This window comes from Macrosteles quadrilineatus, unplaced genomic scaffold, assembly GCF_028750875.1.
Source record: "Macrosteles quadrilineatus isolate MER2022 unplaced genomic scaffold, UCM_ALF_1.0 Scaffold_2__2_contigs__length_208266976, whole genome shotgun sequence".
Lineage (NCBI taxonomy): Eukaryota > Metazoa > Arthropoda > Insecta > Hemiptera > Cicadellidae > Macrosteles > Macrosteles quadrilineatus.
Window position 1 is genome coordinate 164456995 of NW_026542595.1, and position 20954 is coordinate 164477948.

The 20954-nt window shown below is 32.1% G+C and overlaps 1 protein-coding gene across 5 annotated transcripts in view; it reads left to right on the top strand.

Moving 5' to 3' along the window:
* Positions 1-20954, top strand: part of LOC128985973 (uncharacterized) — a 119503-nt gene that overhangs the window by 33203 nt on the left and 65346 nt on the right. The window contains exon 1 of one of the 5 annotated variants that reach the window (XM_054405999.1): positions 8425-8572. The exons of 2 other annotated variants lie outside the window; for them this stretch is intronic. In XM_054405999.1, the coding sequence (XP_054261974.1) occupies positions 8561-8572 (12 nt within the window). In that variant the 5' untranslated portion in view covers positions 8425-8560. Of the gene's footprint in view, positions 1-8424; positions 8573-9909; positions 9958-15442; positions 15584-20954 lie in introns of those variants that run through there. 2 more of the 5 variants (XM_054406000.1, XM_054406001.1) reach the window with 2 other exon arrangements.

Sequence of the window (20954 nt, forward strand, 5' to 3'; positions counted from 1 at the left end):
GGATCATTCAACTGAATGTTCTTTATTATGAAGTACCAGAGGACCGAGCATTGCTCGAGGTGTTGATTTGTTAAAGGTGTTAAAAAAATAAAACAATTAATTAAGATGGAAAGTCAATTTTTTTTTCAAGAGACATCCACTCAATCAATCAATCAATCAAGAAATTTATTTACACAATAATTGCCAATACATAGGATACAAAAGTGCAAAAACCACAAATGGTTTGTCTGCACTAAAAATATTGTTTCTTATTTACCATACAGTTTTGTCAGTTTGAATCAGTAGCATGCAGTTTTATGAGTTCTTAATTGTCTCTTGAGTAATTAATAAAAAAAAAGACAACAAAGACACAAATATCTGTAAAAATTCAACAGTAACAATAACAAATAAACTATTGGAATAAATAACAATAATATATTACTTTAACTTCAACTAAAAATGTAAATAAATTAAATGCATTTAATTGTAATAAATCCATTCTTGATTACCTAACAAACTTTTTCATGTAGATGAGCAATCTATATTGAAAATTTCTACAATCAACTTCAATATAAAAATTCATGATACAGAAAATCTGTTGACCGTTATTGTGTCAGTCACTGGGATCGCAGAACATCGCAACTAGTTACGGGATGGTGGAACAACGCATCAATTCCGGTGGCGCATCGGCGAAAACTACAAAATGTCCTTGGCCTTTCCTCTAGACTTTTAGGTCAATCTAGTGTATAATGCTTTGCGGTAAAAGATATAACGTTTTTGAAGTCGTAACTATCCCTTTGGTTAGTAATACTTCATACAACCCATTCATAGGCATGTCCTTTTCCTTTGTACTGTATTTTGTAATTCCTACTGTACTGTAGATGATTTGTTAAAAGCATAAGTTACAATTAATTTCTTTACATTTTTGTAAAACTGTTATAGCTTCTTGACAGTCCATAAGACAAATGTTAAAACTATTAAAATTTCATTTCAAGTTTTTAACGAAAAACAAATTTTCCCAGAACAAAGTCTAGCATGGATATTGCTTTTAGCCTGAAACTAACAATTTCAAACAATTTGGTGGTAATCATAGGAGCAGTTTTTTTAAATCATTGTGTGCAAAAGTTAATCATATTATAGTATAGACAGTTGGCTACAGATCTATAATGTGATGACCAGAAGAATTATTTCAGTATCCAGAAGTCGATGTAACTAACCTAATCTTTTATTCGGAAGTATATCATCCTTTACTTTGTATTCTGGTTTCTGTGTTTCATCAATCATCAGCACATTTTGCCAATTCATTCATCTTTTAGCGAATTTCCCATATAGGTATTAAGCTATTACCGCAGGTCTCATGGTAATACCTGGACCCGGGACCGATTTAATCTTAAATTTTTGTTCTGATGTGCCCAGAGGCCAAAAACACAATCAGTTCAAATTCATTTATATATTATTATTTATATATCTGTCCGTTAGCACAATAACTTGATTTTGATGACATTTTGGTACAATTGTGTAAACCTACGTTTATTCGAACAAATTCACGAACCAGCATGATCGGACCATAAGGTTTTATAGCCAGAAATTGTTTTTTCTCATTTATGAATATGAAATTTGCCAATTTATTTCTAAACCATTTTGAAGAGCTTGACAAATAAATGAATTATTGAAGTATTTAAAATAAACTGTATCAGCATTCTGACACATACTTTCTCCCATAAGTTTGTCAACATCCTTTATCATGTGCAAGCGGTGAGAGTAAATATACAAAAATGGGATTTGTACAGTTTTGTTCAGAATTTAAAGACTATATATAACATACAAAATTTTTAACAAAATCGTTCGGGCTGTTTTTGGGAATAACCGATTTTACCGTTATTTTATGGGGTTTTTATGGGAAAATAACATAATTTACAATCACTTTTGAACCGTAATTTGTACAAAAATGGGATTTGTACTATTTAGTTCAGAATATAAAGGACAATAACATACTAAATTTTTATCAAAATAGTTCGGGCCATTTTTGAGAAAATCCGATTTTTCCGGTTTTTTATGGGTTTTTATGGGAAAATCCCCATTAAAAATCAAAATTTCAAAAAAATGAAAAAAATGCCTGGAGATACCATGGATTTGAACCTACATACCAAATTTCATCGAAATCAGACCACAGGCGTAGTCGCTAGCTCTGTACACATCCAGACACACTGACACACACACACACACACACACACACAGACATCACTTCGAAAACCACTTACGATTATATCCACTCAAAACTCAAACTCGAAAATTTTGACGAATACAATACTTTGTCCATATACTATGGTATAGGGCAGGGGTGCCCACAGGGGGGTTTGATGTCGCATTTTGCGACATCAGAAATTTATTTGGGGGGGATTTTATGATTTTGGAGGGGGATTCAAGCCAGTGGTTGGTTAAAAGCACATAAAAGATTAATCAGATAATTTTTACGACCTCCTTACTTTATTACTGGGGTAATTATGCAATCAAAATCCCGTTTGACATTTTATCTTGATTAATGAATAATTTTATAATTGCTATAAAATATATAGATACTTTTATGTGGATTTCCACTTTCTGACTCGTATCATGTTTGACAGTGAGAATAACTCCATGCCAACTGCTGTCAAGGATTATGGTTGGCTTATTAAATTGTATCTGCAATTTGAGTTTGTTTTTACCTTTCATTATGAACTCATTCTCAAATAGTCTCATTGCCTTGAGGACATATTGATGGTTTTTTAGGTTTGTTTATTATAATATATACTTGATTCATAAAAAACCAGTATTATGATAATGATAATCATTTTGCTATTTTTACAACATGAACAACAACATGAAAGCTTGTGATAATATTTTCGCTCTCCCAAATAATTATGCCTGGGTCATTTAGCACAGGATTCAGGACTAGTAACAAAATATACTATTTCCTACAGTCACCCGACAAAGTTGGCTTCCTTGTACTGTTTATAGTACAGAAAGCTGCTAATTGCTGCATATTTATACTTTGCCGTACGGTTTATACTTTGCCGTACGGTTTATACTTTGCCGCACATCAGGATTCCAACGAAACAACACAAAACAGCGTGGTTCTATTATGCACGTAATCCGTGTACGTTTGGAAATAGGTTGGCAACACTTAAAGATAATAATACTATGAGCAGCTGATTGACTATTATAACTACGATTTAACCTGTCATTTCGTGTTTATAGTTTCGGTATTTCTGAACTTTCTGGACTTTTCTTTTAAACGTTTTTAAAACATTCCTACGATCTTAATAAACAAGAAAATACCTTTAAAGCATTTTTTTTAGGCGTGGAAACCATTACAAATTACAAAAACATACGGAACTATATTCTCAAAACGCGGAGCACATTTCTTGCCGAGGAAAAATAGCGGAGTGATACGGACCGCATGTACTACTTTCTCTAGGGCACCATTTGTGTTGCCAGCTGAACCTAAAAACGTGTTGTATAGTGTTTGAAGACTAATTATTTATATGCTTTATAGTGACTGTAGGAAAAATATAATGTGTAACACAAGTGAAAAAGGCCTTTGCTGCACTCGAGATCATTCCGCTAAACATTGCTCTCGTGTGCAGCAAAGTGCCACTTTCACCACTAGTTACACAAATAACTATTTTACCACACTATGATGTTTTTAACTGTTTTACATATAGATACATTATTGGTGGCTGAAAGTTATGTTTAGCAGGCCATGCCAGCTGTCATCGTCATTCGGGGATCGAGCAGGTTTTTACATCCCTAGGGCCGCAAAATCAGCTGCCCGCTTACTTTCTTAAAACATGAATGCATATTAAATACACAATCAGTATCCATAGCATTGCAATAGAGTTGTTTTATTGTCACCGCTGCCTAGCAACTATTTATTATTATTTGTACTGATTCCTCAAATTATTTATCCACATGACCTTAAAGTTGTAGTTGTGTTGACTATATCAGTGTGCAGTGCATTATCATTGAGGTGATTTAGTGGTAATAGGGTATAGTGTGGTGAATAATAGCGTTCGTACCACGGACTGAAATGGTTTTGCAGTTCTCGATCGTTTTAAGTCCTCTACTTCGTATCGAACTTAAAAATTATCTCGAACCAGCAAAACCTCATTTTTGGCCCTAGGCACGAGATATACTATTAAGTTTAGGCCTAGTAATATTTTTGAGACTAAAATTTTACACTTATTTAAAAAGGACCAAACTCAGTAGTGGATTAAAGGGCAATTTAGAAAATATCTCAAACTTTTTGACATAACTTTAAGTACTTTCTCCCCTACAATTTAATATGGTAAAAGAATTGTTTATGTAAAAACCCTGATCCCAAAAAAGTGTTGTGTTGTCTGTCTGTAGGCCTATGTGTGTATGTATGGTACAGAGCTACTGACCACGCCTGTGGTCCGAGTCCGATTTTGATGAAATTTGGTATTTTAGTTACCTACCAATCCATGGTCTCTCCAGATGTTTTTTTCATTTTGGATTTTTAATAGTGATATTCCATAAAACCCTATAAAATAATGGATGAATAAAATTTTCTTAGAATTGGCCCGATTGATTTTGATTAAAAATTAACATGTTATACTTTTTCACTATGACAAAAATTGTATAAACCCTCTATGCCGTAAAAATTTTGGTTCAAAAGTTATTGCAACTTTTGTGATTTTCCCTTTCAAAACCTATTAATTCATGGAAAATCGGATAAAAAAAAACTACATGGCCAATTTTGGTTCAAATTGTGTGCATGTTAAAAATCCAACTCATTTAAATTAAAACTAAACAAACAAATAGTTTGCTACTAGAGTTTTAAAGCAAAATTGTCCATTTAAATTGGGTTAAAAGTTTGATTCAAACGCTTAAATTCACACAAATTTAAAGAAGTGTCAGGGGCACCCCTTCCCTCCCCGCATTATAAACATAACTATGGGTTAGCCCCCAGACCTTCCGGCATGGGTTAAACAACGAATTTGGGGGGGATTCTGCGACGTGAGCTTTGGGGGGGATGGGCACCCCTGGTATAGGGGGAGAAAGTAAAAATTTAAATTTAAAATTCTCATGTTATTCTTATAGAGTAGCTATATGTTAACTGTTTGAGGATATATTTTGATCAAACATTACAAATTATTTATTTTATACTAAGCTATTTAAATTTTACTGAAATCTCACTTTATTACCCTCCCTGCAGCAGCAAACCTAGGTACTCTTTAAACATAATGTCATTTAAATGGATTAAAGTGAAAATAAAATCAGACAAATGGAAATTCGCTCAGTGAAGTTGTGTTGTTTTTAAACATTGTTTATATATGAGATGTATACTGTTAATACTGTTCATGAAATGGCGACCATACATAGTAGGTATTTTAAGCCAAGTATGAATGGAGATGAGTGTAGAATGAGTGGCGCGATCTTGTAGTCTTGTTAGTGACTAAGGCCGACATTCCTTAGACACAGCTGTTAATTAATAGCCCATACAGTTAATGGCAACTAAGGGACCTATTGTAAGTTTACAGTGGAATCCGAACCAAATTGTATGCTTACATTAATAATTTTAGAGCATAAGAAAAGACAATTCTCCATTCATCAGACTAAAAGGTTGTTGGATAAATGTTGAACTTTGTCTTTGTTGCCCTTACAGCTTGCTGTCCTGGTCTATGTCTTTGTTGACAGGTTGTTCTTCTTCTTTCACTGAAATCGTACCTTATTTGGATTGGAATCTTACCGATTGTTTGGTTTTGTTCATCTTTTTCTTAACGGGTTTTTGTTCTTTTATCACTGTAATTATATCCTTTTTAATGTTAAATGCTAGTTTTTTAAGCTCATTAAAAAGGTTTTTAGAGAAATTTGGAAATTTTAAAGGTCAAAAACGAGAAAACCCAATTTTTACCCCATAAAACCCCCCGTAACACCCCATTCCCATGGTCCGATCATGCTGGTTTGTAAAACTAATTCAAGTTTATCCCGCCTTACACCTTTAAACCAAATTTCATCAGAATCGGACAAAAATTACTCAAGTTATCGTGTTCACGGACACACACTTAAAAATATATATGTACCTATATAGATGTATATACCTATATAAAAATTTGAACGAATAGTACTTTTGGCTTTGGGGACATAAAAATGAAAAAGTAAGTTGGTCCCGGGCCTAGGTTTTACCGTGCCACCAACGCTAATAGCTACTTCTCTATAGGGAAATTCGCTAAAAGTAAATTTGTCCTGGGTCTAGGTCTTATCATGAGACCTTTGGTAATAGCTTATTTCTTAAATGGGAAATTCACTAATATTCCCTACATGAGAAACTGCTAGCCTACTGAAAAGATGAAAAAACCCCAATCTTAACTTACACAGTAAAAAAGTTAAGAAAATAGTATACATTATAAATCCGTCTAAAGAAAAACTGTAAATTTTAAAGATACAGGAAGTAAAATCAATACAGTACATACTGAAATACTAAATTCAAAATCTAATGCCCTAATCTGCATGTTGTTTTTGGTTGGCATAATCATCAGGCTTTTATTTTATTTGCTCATAAAGTTTGTTAATGAAAAATTGGTGAGAGTGATCTGCTTACGTGCAGTGGCATTGATCAAGTCCATAGAACAATGCAATTTGGCAATCTATATGACCACATTGTCCATCCTAACCTGTTATTGAAAAACCTCTTTCGCACATTTAGAGCGTCAAACAGCCTCTTTTAAACTCATTTCACAACTTGTTTGTCCTCCTTGCCCTCATGGCAAACCTTTTCCTTTTGCTTTTGTTCTATCATTACCAACAAACTGATTCCCACACAACGCATAATCTAAACTTCAAAATAAATAAAATAAACTCATCTACTAATACTAATCGGAGTGCTATGACCAAGCTTTTACGATAGGATTTTTTACTGTGAAGGTTCCACCCAAAAGAAATTCAGTAAACTGAGTTTATTTTTTTTTTTTTTTAAATTTGTTAAAAAATTTATGGTTTTGTGTACATTTTTTTAGTATGTTTGGTAAAGTTTACATTGCTTCTCATAGAGACTTCTTATGGATGAAAATAATTGTTCATAGGCTAATAAATGGTCGTCATTACATTGAAAAGTATTAAAGTAATATATTAAGAAATTGAACTATTCATACCGAGGTTCTATATTCTATCGTTATTTTATGTGGTCGGCAATCGATTAACATGTAAATGTGAGTTTTAAATACATAAAAAGTAGTGTTAGCAACACTGCTGCATTCATGGATACATTGTTAAGGTTAGTCTCTACCAAAGAATAGAACAGTTCCATTCTGTTTATTCATGTTTCATTAACGATGATGGAGAAATAAATATCGCCCGAAAGTGAGCATGGACCTACTAATATTTTACATGCCATGCAAAATTTACTGATACTGTATAACTGAATAGTACTTTATTTGCAAATCAACACATCACAGTATTATACTGTGTATATATTATATATAATCAAATTTTCATAATGTATTATTTTTTCTTTTAGAAAAATAATTAATTGGATAGACCTAATGAGGTGTGATTAGACGAACTTTGAGATTTTTTTCATTTACTGACTTACTTAAGAAAGTGACGTTGAATCAAAATCAAATCAAGATAATTTTGCTTGCTTTCAATCAAACTCAAACCATGCTAACAATATGGGCGGATTCTTATATATGGAAAGAATGTTTGGGGTTAAGTAATTTAAAGAATATGGACTAATAGTGCTAATAGCCTTAAAAGTTCTTGTGTAAATATTGTTATTTTTTGTCTGTTGAGTTTACTGTCATTATAATTGTTCAAACGTCAGCACCTTATTTTAAAAACTTTGGATAGGCTACACAAATTTAGCTTGCATGTAGGTTTGTGATGAAAAAAACAAACGTAGAATGACATATTTTTAACTTTGTCTTTCCAACCTGTCATGAATTCAGAACTATTCCACTGTCAATAAAGGAAGATGCTTAGAAAGATGCATATTTTGAAGATGGATTTTCAATTATTTTCATATTATTTTGACATTACTGTATCCGTCATTTTAAGAAATACGTTTGCACTCGGTATGTTTTGACTATTATTGGTGATCTTTGAAAAATCGTTAGATGTTGTTTTCTTTAGGTCAACGTTAAATACTAACTAACAATAAAATAATCAAATCTACTCAAAAACTTAATCACACATTTTATTCTTAAACTCATAACGCTAATTAAAAAATAACTACAACCGAATAAAAAATCGCTACCAAAAATCGCGATTCGTTTCTGAAGTAGTTTGCAGTTGGATACAAAAATTGTAAATAATAGTTAGTTGTAGGCTGGGAATGTTTTGTTAGTTAGAGAGAGCTGTGGGAAGGCAGTGTTGGCAATGGCAGGGGGAGGGAGAGGGGAAGTGGAAGAGTCCATTGTGAGACTGGAGGGGAGGCAGGATCCACCTTCACTGCTCACTCACCATGTTGTTGGCTTTGTAGCAGTTAGCACTAGCAGAGAGGCTCACATTCACATTATTGTCTGGCTTGATTTTACAAATAACCAAGCTGTGACTGTCGTTTTATGCGAATGCTTGTGTTATGTCTGAACAGGTATGTTGTTTTCCTAGTCGTATTGTCACGATTCGCTAATCACTTGTATAAACACTTGTTTGTGAAATTGGCTCTGGTAAGTCTGTATTTTTAGACTTTACAACAATACACTTGAAATTTAAATGATTCTGCGCTTTACGAGGTTGTTATATCTTATTAGCGCTTTGCGAGTAAAAACACCAATTTACTCTGATTAGGTTGCATTTATTTGGTCTCCATTTTATTCTTTATAAAAATGTTTGTAAAGGTTATCAGGCTGTTACATAAATATAACTTGTTGTTCCACTTCTGCCGACTATTGTTCAAACTCTTTCGAGTCTTTTCTCATATTAGTTATCAAAGTAATTGCATAAAAACTATTTTGTTGTACCCATTTAATCGTATTACAATTATAAATCGCTTGTTTGTTGAGGTAATTTAAAATTTGAATAAAATTATTGCATAAGATTTAACATTATGGATCAGTTAAGTTATAGGCCTATATATATATATATATATATATATATATATATAGTTGACGTTTCCTATAAATTGACAGCACAACTAAATTACTCTTAGGCTACTTTTATTATTATTTTCAAAGTACCAATTGTTTGTTGTATTGTACAATTTTTTTTCTAAGATTTATTAGCTCAAAGAATCAATGATAATTTTATTAGCTGAACCGTCAAAATGGTATTATTTTTAAGCTTGTACTTAGTACATTTTTACGGGAATAGGTCAAATGTTTTAAATTTGTTTAGTTACCACAATGTTTTATGGTGTCAAAACATTTGGCTTTAGATGTAAGTTACAAAGGAAGTGTCCTGGGTATACCGTCTGCTTTTCCTTCAGCATATTTGTAAATGTTCCATAAATTTGTTTGCGAGTACACAAAATATTACTTTGATTCGTACTTAAGACTGTTTATAACAATAATACATATAATATGACCTTGTGTGTTAGTAATGCTCCCGCACACATCGTAACCTCTATTTGATTCATTGAAAATTTATTTGCATAAAATTAGCGTTTACATTCTGAAAAAAGATACGTTTTTTGTTGCAACCATCTGTAAGGGTAGTCTTAAAAATCCATAAAACAAAATTCTTTTAAACTATAAAAAAAATAATAATCACACTTATTTATTAAAAAATAAATGTTTTAATTTGGAATAGTATGACCGTGTTTTAAACCTCTATATTTTTCTGAGTCATTGGTTAGTACTGTTGAACTTGTCATGTCTGATATTGGCTCCACCCAAGTCTTATCAGGACAGTACAAAGTACAAGTCCCTCATGAAGTCCCTGCCCTGCTCGTTTGCAGGTTCAATCTTTTGCCAACATGTTTTCCAGCTGAATTAACTGCCTCATTACTGATGACATACAACCGTTATGAGTTTACAGGTTTGTTTTGACTTTTTCTTCATTAATATTCCGCTAGGACTGGAACATATCATTTCGATTTATTATGTAGATTTTATGCTGACTGTTTTGAAATACTGTGGTAAGTTGTAGTTTGCTAATAATTATATTTGTCTATGAGATGGTTTCGGAATTGTTTTCTTAACATTGCTGTTTTTCATTAGGTACAACCATTGTACAACTCTATGGTGTCAAAACAAAATCTAATTAGCTCTTTGAAGATTACAAGTTAGACTCAGACGTATAATGATCCCGACAGTTTGTCCTACATTAACTGGTTATCGCTGTTATCATCTTGTTATCCCACTATTGTTTTGGATATAATTGTTTTATTCATTCCAGTTCATTGAGTTTTTTAAGTTTAAACATAACAAATGAGGGGTCTCATATGGACATTTGGCAATCAGCTGTGTGAGAGAAAGTCTGTGAATGCCGTTTGTCGCAGGCTAAGGTCATTGACTCAAATGTATGTCAAACCAAGTCACACTATTTCAGTACCGGTGCCAAGTTGTTATTCTTTGTGTTGATAAGCTGTACTTTAAAGTTAGTTTCTATTTTTTTAATACGCTCAGTGTAGATTTATAAAATATACAGTGAATCGTCAAGACGTAGTAAAACCGATCACAGATAAATTGAAACGCTTATCACTTTATAGGCCTACTTGAAATGTTCACACTTTTGTTGAACACTGGCAGTGTTTTCATTTGAAAAAAAAGAAATTTGAAAGAAAAATTGTATACTGATTGTATGTGATAAATTTATTAACAATCCGGTTGCTTAATATTTACAACTTTATTGTCTAGGAGAAAAACGTTAAAGGGTGGTCTTGAATTAACTTGATTGTAGTTCTAATTATTTGAACTAAATGATTTTATTCTTCAACTGTGCGATTAGCGGTTTTGAAATGTAAAAGTTCCCGAGTTATAGCAAATAGTTTACTATACAAAACTATTTTGAGCCAAATTCATAGAAACATTGATCCAATACAAACAATCGCAACAATCGTTAGCGAGTAATGTTTGTAGTTTAAATTGTCTTGGTTACTTCCCAATAGAGGCATACCCAGACATTGGGATTGAAGTGGAAAGAACTTCCAACAATAGTCTGTCATTGGTATAAAGATTTGGTTTTACACTAAACAAGCCTTGCTATGGCATTTGGGAGAGTTCATTAGAGTTGTCGGTCAATCGGCTGTTTATGGACATACTGAAAACTCTTCAATCAAACACAGAAAAGTCGCTACAACACCAACAGAATGTGTGAAACATCTCCGTTAAAATTCTAAAACCTCCTCGCACAAAGACTGAAATGCTCATTTAGAGAAAACCTGAGAAGCTGCTTTTAGATTGTCGCAGCCTCTAGTGACCGCACATTGCTGACTGAGCAATACCGTTGCTATGTAGCTCTGGCCACCAAGCAATCATCCATATTGTGGCTACATACTGGATAATCCATATTCTGTTGGTAAATTTATATCATTATCTGAATGCCATTCACATTAACTTGAGATGTTGAAAATATGCAAGGTTAATAATGGGGTGTTTTAAATTTGTGTATTATTATTATTATTCTCTGATTTGTAGGCATTATACCCCCTTTTTTGGACAGTCAAAATCGGTTCGATAAATTAAAATCTTTCTTAACAATACTTTTATATCCTTAATTTATGTTAGTAGTTGGATCTTTTTGCTTCTCAAGGTTTACATTTTTAACTCTTCCAGGACTATAGACGGATATATCCGCTAGCATTTTGTGCATAGCAGACGGTAGGCGGATACATCCGCTTATCTTTTTGGGCTCCGCGGACGTTAGGCAGATATATCCGCCAATTATTACGACAGTTATTGTTATATAGTTTACTGTCTATAACATCATTAATCTTTGTAAGAACGTCTTTTTATTCAATTACAGTAGAACCTGAATTACCCGAACCTTAATACTGTATCTCGAATTTCTTAATATCTCGACTTTTTTAGATCCCCTTGAAATCCCCATTAATCATAATATTAAAAGTACCTTTATAAGTCCAAGTTTCTAAATATTTAACCTCAATAAGTTGAATTTTAACAATTTTTTATCAGTAATATTCAACCTCTGTAACTCGAATTTTCCTGTCATCGAGCCTCAGTAACTTGAGGTTTACCTTTATAAGTCAAAGTTGAATGTGCATCAATAATTGGAGGTTTTGCCTTAACAGTGCAAGTCAGTTGTGTTTTGATTCCTGTCAAGACATGAAAATCCAACTTCCTGTGTTTGCTTCCTGTGTCTGTTTGGCTATTACTGTAGTCAAACTAATGTTTCTTTGTTATTTAGTACTTTAGTAGGTTTTTAATGTACTCTATCAAACTTATTCATTAATTTGTTCCATACACTAGGCCTACATAATGTTACAAAACGTTAACAGGACTTGCGTTTAACCTCGATAACACCAAACATTATCATAAATCCAGTACTATGTATCCATAAACAATTTTTGCATAGTTCCACGACAGTTTTTCATTATTTGTATTGTAGTACTGTATTTGTACTTATACAGTTTTTATGTTGTTTAATCCAGTGAACTTACGTTTACAATAAATTACAATTATTGCTAAATAATAAATACAGTTACTTTATGTGCAATAAAATTTTTATATTTTGTTTCCACAGTTACTCTTCAGTACATATAAATAGTTTGAGTTCAATTTATAAAGGTTTACCACTAAAATTCGAGTTATAAAGAATGAAGGGTTATAAGGTTTATGACGTAACATCACTGTCAGACCCTAACACCTCAGTATCTTGAACTTTATCGTATACCACCTTCATAACTCAAACCTCACTTACTGGAAAAATTTGAAAACTCAAATGTTTATCATAGCTCCTTCAGATTCGAGTTATTGAGGTCCTACTGTATATCTTTAACTGATGTACTAGGAATGTTTTTCTAAAAGAATAAGAAATTAATAAAAAAAGTATAAACAAACTATTTTGGACAATAGTGCTGCATAGATCAACTATTTTTAACGTTCTATAAATTGTAGATTTAAAAAAAAGATACGTTTTAATTTTTCTTTTAATAAAGTAATTTTGTTGTCTGTATACTTTAGGGTGTCTGGGATGGGTTAAGTGTTCTGTGTCAGTTTTTTTATTAAAACCCAAAGTAGTCTAAAACCAACTTAAGTTTTTTTGTGACATGATGCTTGCACATTATGTAGGCCTACCATAATTTATGTTGATTCCAATAAAAATGTACACTATTGCCTTTTTAGTGGTTTTGTTCTGCACTTTTTGAACCAGTTCAGATGGATTAAATTAAATTATAATATTCCTACTCTTTTTTTTATTCATTTTATTTTTATTTTACGCCTTTGGCACTTTAAAGTAATATTAACACAGTTGAACTTAATTCTACAAGTAAGTTATAACATATTAAGTTGCTATTGTAATAATAAGTTACAGTTCACTTTCATGCTAGGAAAAATTACAAACCCAATTTTAATTTGTGATTTTTATGTCTAAGGGTTTTTCATAGTTATCTTGGGGGCGTAATCCTAATCTGTCTTTAACCCTAGGAGTGGCAGATCGACAGAATATGTTGATTTCAAAATGTGCCGCTGGAGTGGCGGGCGACAGAATATGTCGATTTATATAACGTTTTTTTCAGTTGCATGTTAAGCACATTTAAAGTCGGTGAAATGGCATAACTCTTATACCAATGGAAAGATAAGATTCCGAAGTTTCATTTTATTATAAGAATGAACCTTATAACATAAATATATCAATCTTATAATGAGTTACATTTAAACAAAAAATACGCGCAAACTCGCGAACGCCATGTTTTGTTGCGCAATCGTAAAAGATGAGTAATTTCAAAAATAAATAGCCGACGTAATTTTTGTCTCTGACAAAAGCAAGTGGTGCCACTGCAACAAGCATGAAGTAATCTTTTATTCTGTATAAAGTATAACGTCATAATACATTCCAACAGCTGATGAACAATTTTTGTAAATAGCCTATTTTTACGTATTGTAGGCTACATGTGGCGGATCGACATAAAATGTCGATTTCTAAATTGCATATATATACAATGTGAAAAGTACAAAAACGTTGTTTTATATACGCTCTTGTAGACGAAGGACAGTAGAATTCAATGTTGTTAGGCTGGTCACACAAATAGAAGCTTTTGATTTTTCAAAGCTAAAGGAACAGAACACTTGTCATTGTCCAACCTAAAATGGCGGCGTGGTCGTGAGTTTTTGTCCAATAACAAAGACGAAGTGTGGGTTTTATCCCTAATTTTACAGTGTAATGTTCGTTTTAGTTTATTATTTTGTATTAGGCGAAATATTTATGCATTATTTTGCATAAATATTTTTACATGTGTGATCCAAAATAGGATAAAATGTTAGTGAAGTTTTGTGGGCTGTAACAGCTGATCAGTTGTTTTGTTTACATTTTTGCTTTTGTGAAAACCAAATATTCTATTACTTATCTTATTTAGTTATTCTTATATAGAATGATATTATTGGCTTCAAAAAATGTATGGTTTTACCATATTGATTTATTAGTAGAGGGCATTTGTGGACCTATCAACGTGTAGTTGAAGAAATTGACGTTTTCCAATTTTTCCGTATTATTGCTAGTAAATCTATAAAAATAATTATTTTGTGTATATTATGATTTGTCTAGATGTAGAGGAATAAATTCTGAACAAAATGCTTATTTTGAATTGTGCAATAAAAAATTACGTTACATGTGACACGTGTTTACTTTTGAAGTACAATTTAAAAAATTTATAAATTTTCTTTTTTTTTACTTTTTTCTAAAAATCTACCTTTCTAAAATTGGTTTGTATTACCATTTTTGAATTCTACTGACTATTACGAACAAAATGAATATACGGTTTAATAGTTTATCTCTACATACTAATTTTATACAGATTTTTGAAGAACTCCCTTACAAATTCACCAAAATGAGCGTGCCACTCCACAAAACACATACTGAAAATCGGTCTCGCCACTCCTAGGGTTAAAAAACGTCTTATTTCATAACGGTTATAATGCAGCAGGTTTGAACTACCTTATCAATCTACCTCATTACAATATTTTACGTGAATTATTAATTATTAATATCGTAAAACATCAATACTGATGGCCAAATACAAATCATACTACAAAAGTCGTAAGCTATTTTTTTTTTTTTTTTGTTTAGAGAGTTTCATTTATCTATGACAGTGACGACGCTTTTTGATGAATCTTGTTGAGCTAGTGATATGAAGAGTGAGTTGGCTAGTTGCAGTATTATCTTGTGCACCGATGTTTTCAGCTTGTGTAGTGGCAGAGTGCTGGTTGGCCAAGCATGTAATGTTTTCTGTTCAGCAGTGGTTCCTCCCCTCCCTACCCCCACCACTACTGGCTGGCCTTGATGTGCCATACTGCTAGCCTAGCATCTGCCACTCAGCACTAACAATGTCTTTACTCTTTGTAAGTTTTGTGTCAGTTCCCAGAATGGCTGTTTTCTGTTGAAAGTCTTTTAAGTTATGAGCTGTATTGCTTTACGGATGCTTAATCGATGTCAGAGTTAGTTGGTAAATTGTGTCGTACTTACCGCCCAATTTTACATAAATGTAAGTTTTATTTGTTTTGTTTAATGGGAAAATTTTATTTTCAGCTATGTTTGCCTTACAATTTAACTCAGTAGAGTTATATTTATTTTTCAAAACCGTTTCGGTTAGTTGAAAAATACTTTGCTAAGCACTTATTTAAAACTACCTTGCCAAGGATTTATACAACAAATGATCATTTTAGTTCTATATGGGATAATTTCTAAGGATTTTCAAATATTTACTTTTTACCTTTTTTCAGTTAAAGCATCATACATGATTTTTTTTAATCCTCACAGTATATCAAGCTTTATGATTATTCATGATTTTAGTACAAGATACGGAGATGGGAGTAATTTTTCCATTACAGTTCCTATTGTGCTTGTAAGAAATGCGGTTATGTTTAGCTATTTAAGCTTTTTCAATAGTAAAAAATTCAAACAATCAATTATTTATTTATTTTTACATTGATAGCAATTGATATCCTTAGGCCAGAAAATTGTGGACGTCTGGTACGTCGCAGAAAAGTAGGAGGGGTCTTAAATTAAAGGTCTTGACCCCAGGGACTCGGGAAAAATAGCAGAATTCCCATAAAGTTACCAGAAAACGAGATATAACGTAAAATGTTCTCCATAAGAATTGCATTATAAGCAATTACTGCTGATTTTTGTTTACTTCAATACAGCTGATCGTGATTTATCATCAAGCGAGTACGCAATGTTAACATTAGGATTACTTATTTGCCAGTCAATTCTGCAATGTACCATATAAAACCAGAGATAACGTTACCTATAATAATTAAGACTTTTTAGTTGTTATATAGAATATGGAAATATATTATTTTACTGTGAAACTTTTCAAACTTGTGTTCAACATGAAATAACCACATTGAATAAATAATTAACGATTCAAGATTAAATGGAAAACTTCTGCTTTGTTTTTATTTCAAAACATATGTTCTAGATTTATTCTAAACTTTATTTTATAAATTTGAGATTTATTGTAGTGTTTGATCAATATTTTGTATGAAGTGGAATAACCTCAACGGCTACTCTTAGAAAATAACCTGGGAATAAAGATGGATGGGTACATACAGCAAATATACGAGTATATTTGTTAATTAAGTAAATACTATGACGAAGTTCCGATGGGAGGAAAAACAATTTTGTTTGGAGATCTAAACAGGTTACTGTTTGATGCTCGCAAAAGAGTTAAGAATCAGCAGATGATTAGGCCGAGCTACCTTAATAAACCAGTATTTATTCACAACCAATTATATGTTTGCTGCCTTTAGCAGAGTTAAACCTATGTAGTGATTTGAATGATTTATTGAAAATAACATCAACAAAGACAAACAAGAAACTGTTTTTTACACAAAAGATATGGCATACAGGGATATCTATTCTGACACATAGATAATATATTTCTTTGTTTGTTTGAATATTAGAATAATTTGTTTTATATTATTGAGCATTTTAGGGACTTATGTCCCTACAAGCCACTAGTCTATTCATAATTGATCAATTTTGTATGCTTGTGTCGTGTTGTGAGACACTGTTAGGTATCTATGAATTCAATAATTGGTAGTTGAATCCAGTAAATAAAATTCTTCTTCATAGTTTATGTTAGTCGAATCCATAGCAAATAAAATTCTTAGTCATACTTCATAATAGTTGAATCCGTAGCAAATAAAATTCTTCCTCATAGTTCATAATAAATCCTTTTCACCATTGCTGAGTTTTTGAATAAATATAAACCGTGATTTCTTGCTGAAAAATTATAACGAAGAGGTAACTTTGTTACTTCAATCAAGTTAAGTTTACATTCATTGTTTTGTTACGTTTATTTGTAGAAGATTTTGAGTGTACTGTAATGCGCTTCTAAACCTGTTGTCACTGATATTTACTTAATGGTTTGTAAGTACACATTTAAATGTTTTTTTCATAGTTTGGAATATTTACTCAAGGACAGCCATTTAACAAGTGTGTGTAGTTAGTTAACACGATTGACATTGTTGGTGGAATTAGTCGCTCTGGCTGCATTCCAGTTTTCATATTCATTCGGTTGACAATGCGTTGCTTGGGGGTGGGGGTGGCTCAATCAATACACAAGGTTAAGGTTGAGTTCTGCTCATGTAGAAATGTTGTGTTGTCATTTGTTGATAACAATTGTTGATAAGTCTTGGATAAGTTAGCGACTCTGCAGAGGCCTGGGATGCATATTGTCATGGTTAGCATTTCATCATGTTTTTCCAAGTTACAGAAATATTTTTTATATCAAAATTTTAAACATATGCTCTAGTGGGTGGAATAATTGTTGTTTGAAGCTTAAAATGTTTCATCAGTCTTTGTTCAAATGTTCACAATATTTTAAAACATAATATAATTTCTGTCAAAAATTATCTTTTCATTATATTATGGTTTTGAAGTTTCTGTGGTGTTGATGGAGTTCATATATTTTCGTCTATATTTTCCCGAGAAAGTTGTGTTTATTATAGTCAGTTTTAAACGAAGCATAACATTTATTATTTTATCATAATAGTTCATATCCTTAAAATGTTTGAACATTTAAGGGAATTGGCTTAATCTTAAAATTAATCTTAGTAACATGACAAATGTTACTAAGATTAATTTTACAGTAATTATTTAACCTACTATGAAATTTTAATACAGACACATCTGTATAATGTTTTGTTCCTGGAAATTTCTGGATTTGAAGTGAAAAAGGTTTAATTAACCATAAGGGCGAATATCAAATTGAGATACATAAAGTCCCAGTGCTAAAATCAGGAAATTAGTAATTAGGTAGTTTACTTTGGTAATTGAATAAAATTCAAGCTTATAAAAGTAGGCCTGTTGTTAGTTTTAATTGTTAAATAAAAAATATAAACAAGTGAATATTGTTAAAAATAATTTCATACACTAACAAGGAATATCGTCATAACAATGAAATTAATTAATTTCCATTCACAAAAGGTGAAAAAAATTTGCTAACATCTGTCCCCAAACCAAAAAGAATGGTAAATCAGGGAGGGAAATTTGTTTTCCCTGTCAATGTTGGCAGCCGTGGTCTTTACTTGCTGTAGAGGATGGTATAAGATTCGTAAAGAATGGTTGTGTTTTGTTGTCAGTGTTTTTTAGTTAAATATTTGAAAGTTGGGCCTATATTGTAAATCAATCAAAATGTAAAGCATAGTATGTCTGGTCGCCCACGGTTAGAATTGGTAATGTTTGTGAAATCAACAGAACTGTTTTTATATACTGTTGAAAAGATTCTCAATCATAATCTCAAAGTTTTTCAGTTCATTTGAACATTTCTATCAACTGCTGTTATATGTCAAAAACTACAAAATGTCCTATCGCTCACGTGTCTTGTCGCTCTCGTTGGGAATGGAAAACCGTTGGCAATAGAACATTAAACATCGGCGACAATACATTAAATGAGATTTATGTACTGTAGTTAGTAAATAAATTTTTCCCCTTTCTTTCTTTCTTAATTAAGGAATTTTGACAAACCGAAGAAATATTGCATTTTAGTTAAATTCAACAGTTTGAACTAGTATTACTATTTAACATTTCTAAGATTTGTCTTGTACGGTACAAAGAACCATTGAATTTAAAAATAGTCATTTATTTATTGTCATTTTTAGAAAAATTGATTCTTACCCAATAAAAATTTTTACCCCATAAAACCCCCCTTAAACCCCCGTTCCCTTGGTCTGATCATGCTGGTTCACAAACTCGTTAGAATAAATGTAGGTTTACACGTTTATACCAAATTTCATCAAAATCAGATCATTTTTGCTCGAGTTATCGTGCTAATAGACACACATATATCTTACTAATATCATAAATGTGAAAGTTTGTGTGTTTATTTGTTTGAAGTTCAATCATGCAATAACTACTGGACGGATCGGGCTGAAATTTGGCATGATGATAGATCACATTCCCGATTTACATATAGGCATATTCTTATCTCAAAAATCCTTCTGGGCTCCGCCCCAGTGGCTCTGTAGTTCCCCATGTTAACCTTATGAATATTTATATTTCAAGGGAATTAAAGAATTTAGTCAGCTCTGTTTCAACTAAAAAAGTTGGTTCTATGATATGCAAAAGCATTAAAAGGTTATAGGATTTACCAACAGGGTACAGCACTATTATTTTTTGCATTTATGAAAACAGCTAATTTGAACTAAGCAGCAACAAAAAACTGTGATACACAATGAGAAATATCAAAGTAGGATTGTTTACAGTTAAGTTTATGTTTTTAATTTCATGAATAATTTGTGCTATTTCAAATTTTTTTTCTCTGTTTAGGTGAAGTGGTAGAACATTATGGCTATGGTAGAAGTGTAATACTATGGTATACCATAAATTTAAATAAGAAAATTTTATCAAACTGTGTTCCCCCATTGCAAACGCAAAGCTTGAGTATAACTGCAATAAGGATTTTATGCTAATGTCAACCCCGTACGAAGGACGGGTACTCTGCTATTATAAATATATACTCGCCTTTGGCCCCCTAGCTGTTAGTAGTCATTAGCGGCGGGGTGAAGGGTCGAGATTGTCGGAAGTGCCTAGAAGGGTTTTTTAAAAAGTTTAATTCCTGACCATGAATATTCTTGCAAATCTTTGCTAGATCCGTTTTCGAGTTGTAGAAGTAAAAAAAAAGTGTTAGGTAGTTGTGGAGGAGGGGGGGTTAAGTCTTTAATAAAATGGAGCTTTTAAAAATTGTAAGGGCTAATTTTTTGTAACGTTCTACACTATTGTAAAGTTTTAATTCTCTAGGAGGATTGTAAACTTTTTAGATCCTCATACCAAAGTCAGCCACTTTCAAGGTTATTAACTCCATAAGCATAACAAGGGGGTGGGGGTAGTTTGATATTTTGGGGGGAGGTATTGTAAAATGTCACTTTTTGAAAAAGGCGCAAGACCTATAAACGTGCCAAATTTCAGATCTCCAGCTAATCTAGAAGTAGGTAAACGTTATCAAGACTGAAACACCTATGATAGATATAAGGGGGGAATCGATTTTGGATGGAGTGAATAATTTTTATATGGTGTATTTGATATTCATACCATGGTGTTAGCTCTAATGTAGTATGAAAACATTATAAAGATTATTATAAATATAAATATAAATAACATTTTAAATATATATATATATATATATTTGAATGGTTGGTGTTTTTTGCATCTAGGGACATCAAAACAAAAAACTGAATTGGTCCCGGGTCCAGGTCTTACCATGAGTAGGACGATGACAATAATAGCTTATTCCCTATACGGCGAATTCGATAAAAGGAGAAAAAAGTTGCGAGAAAAGTGTAGAGGGAGAGGAAACACAAGCTGAGGAGAAGCCAGAAGGAAAATGAAGAAATCTTAGAAAATACTCC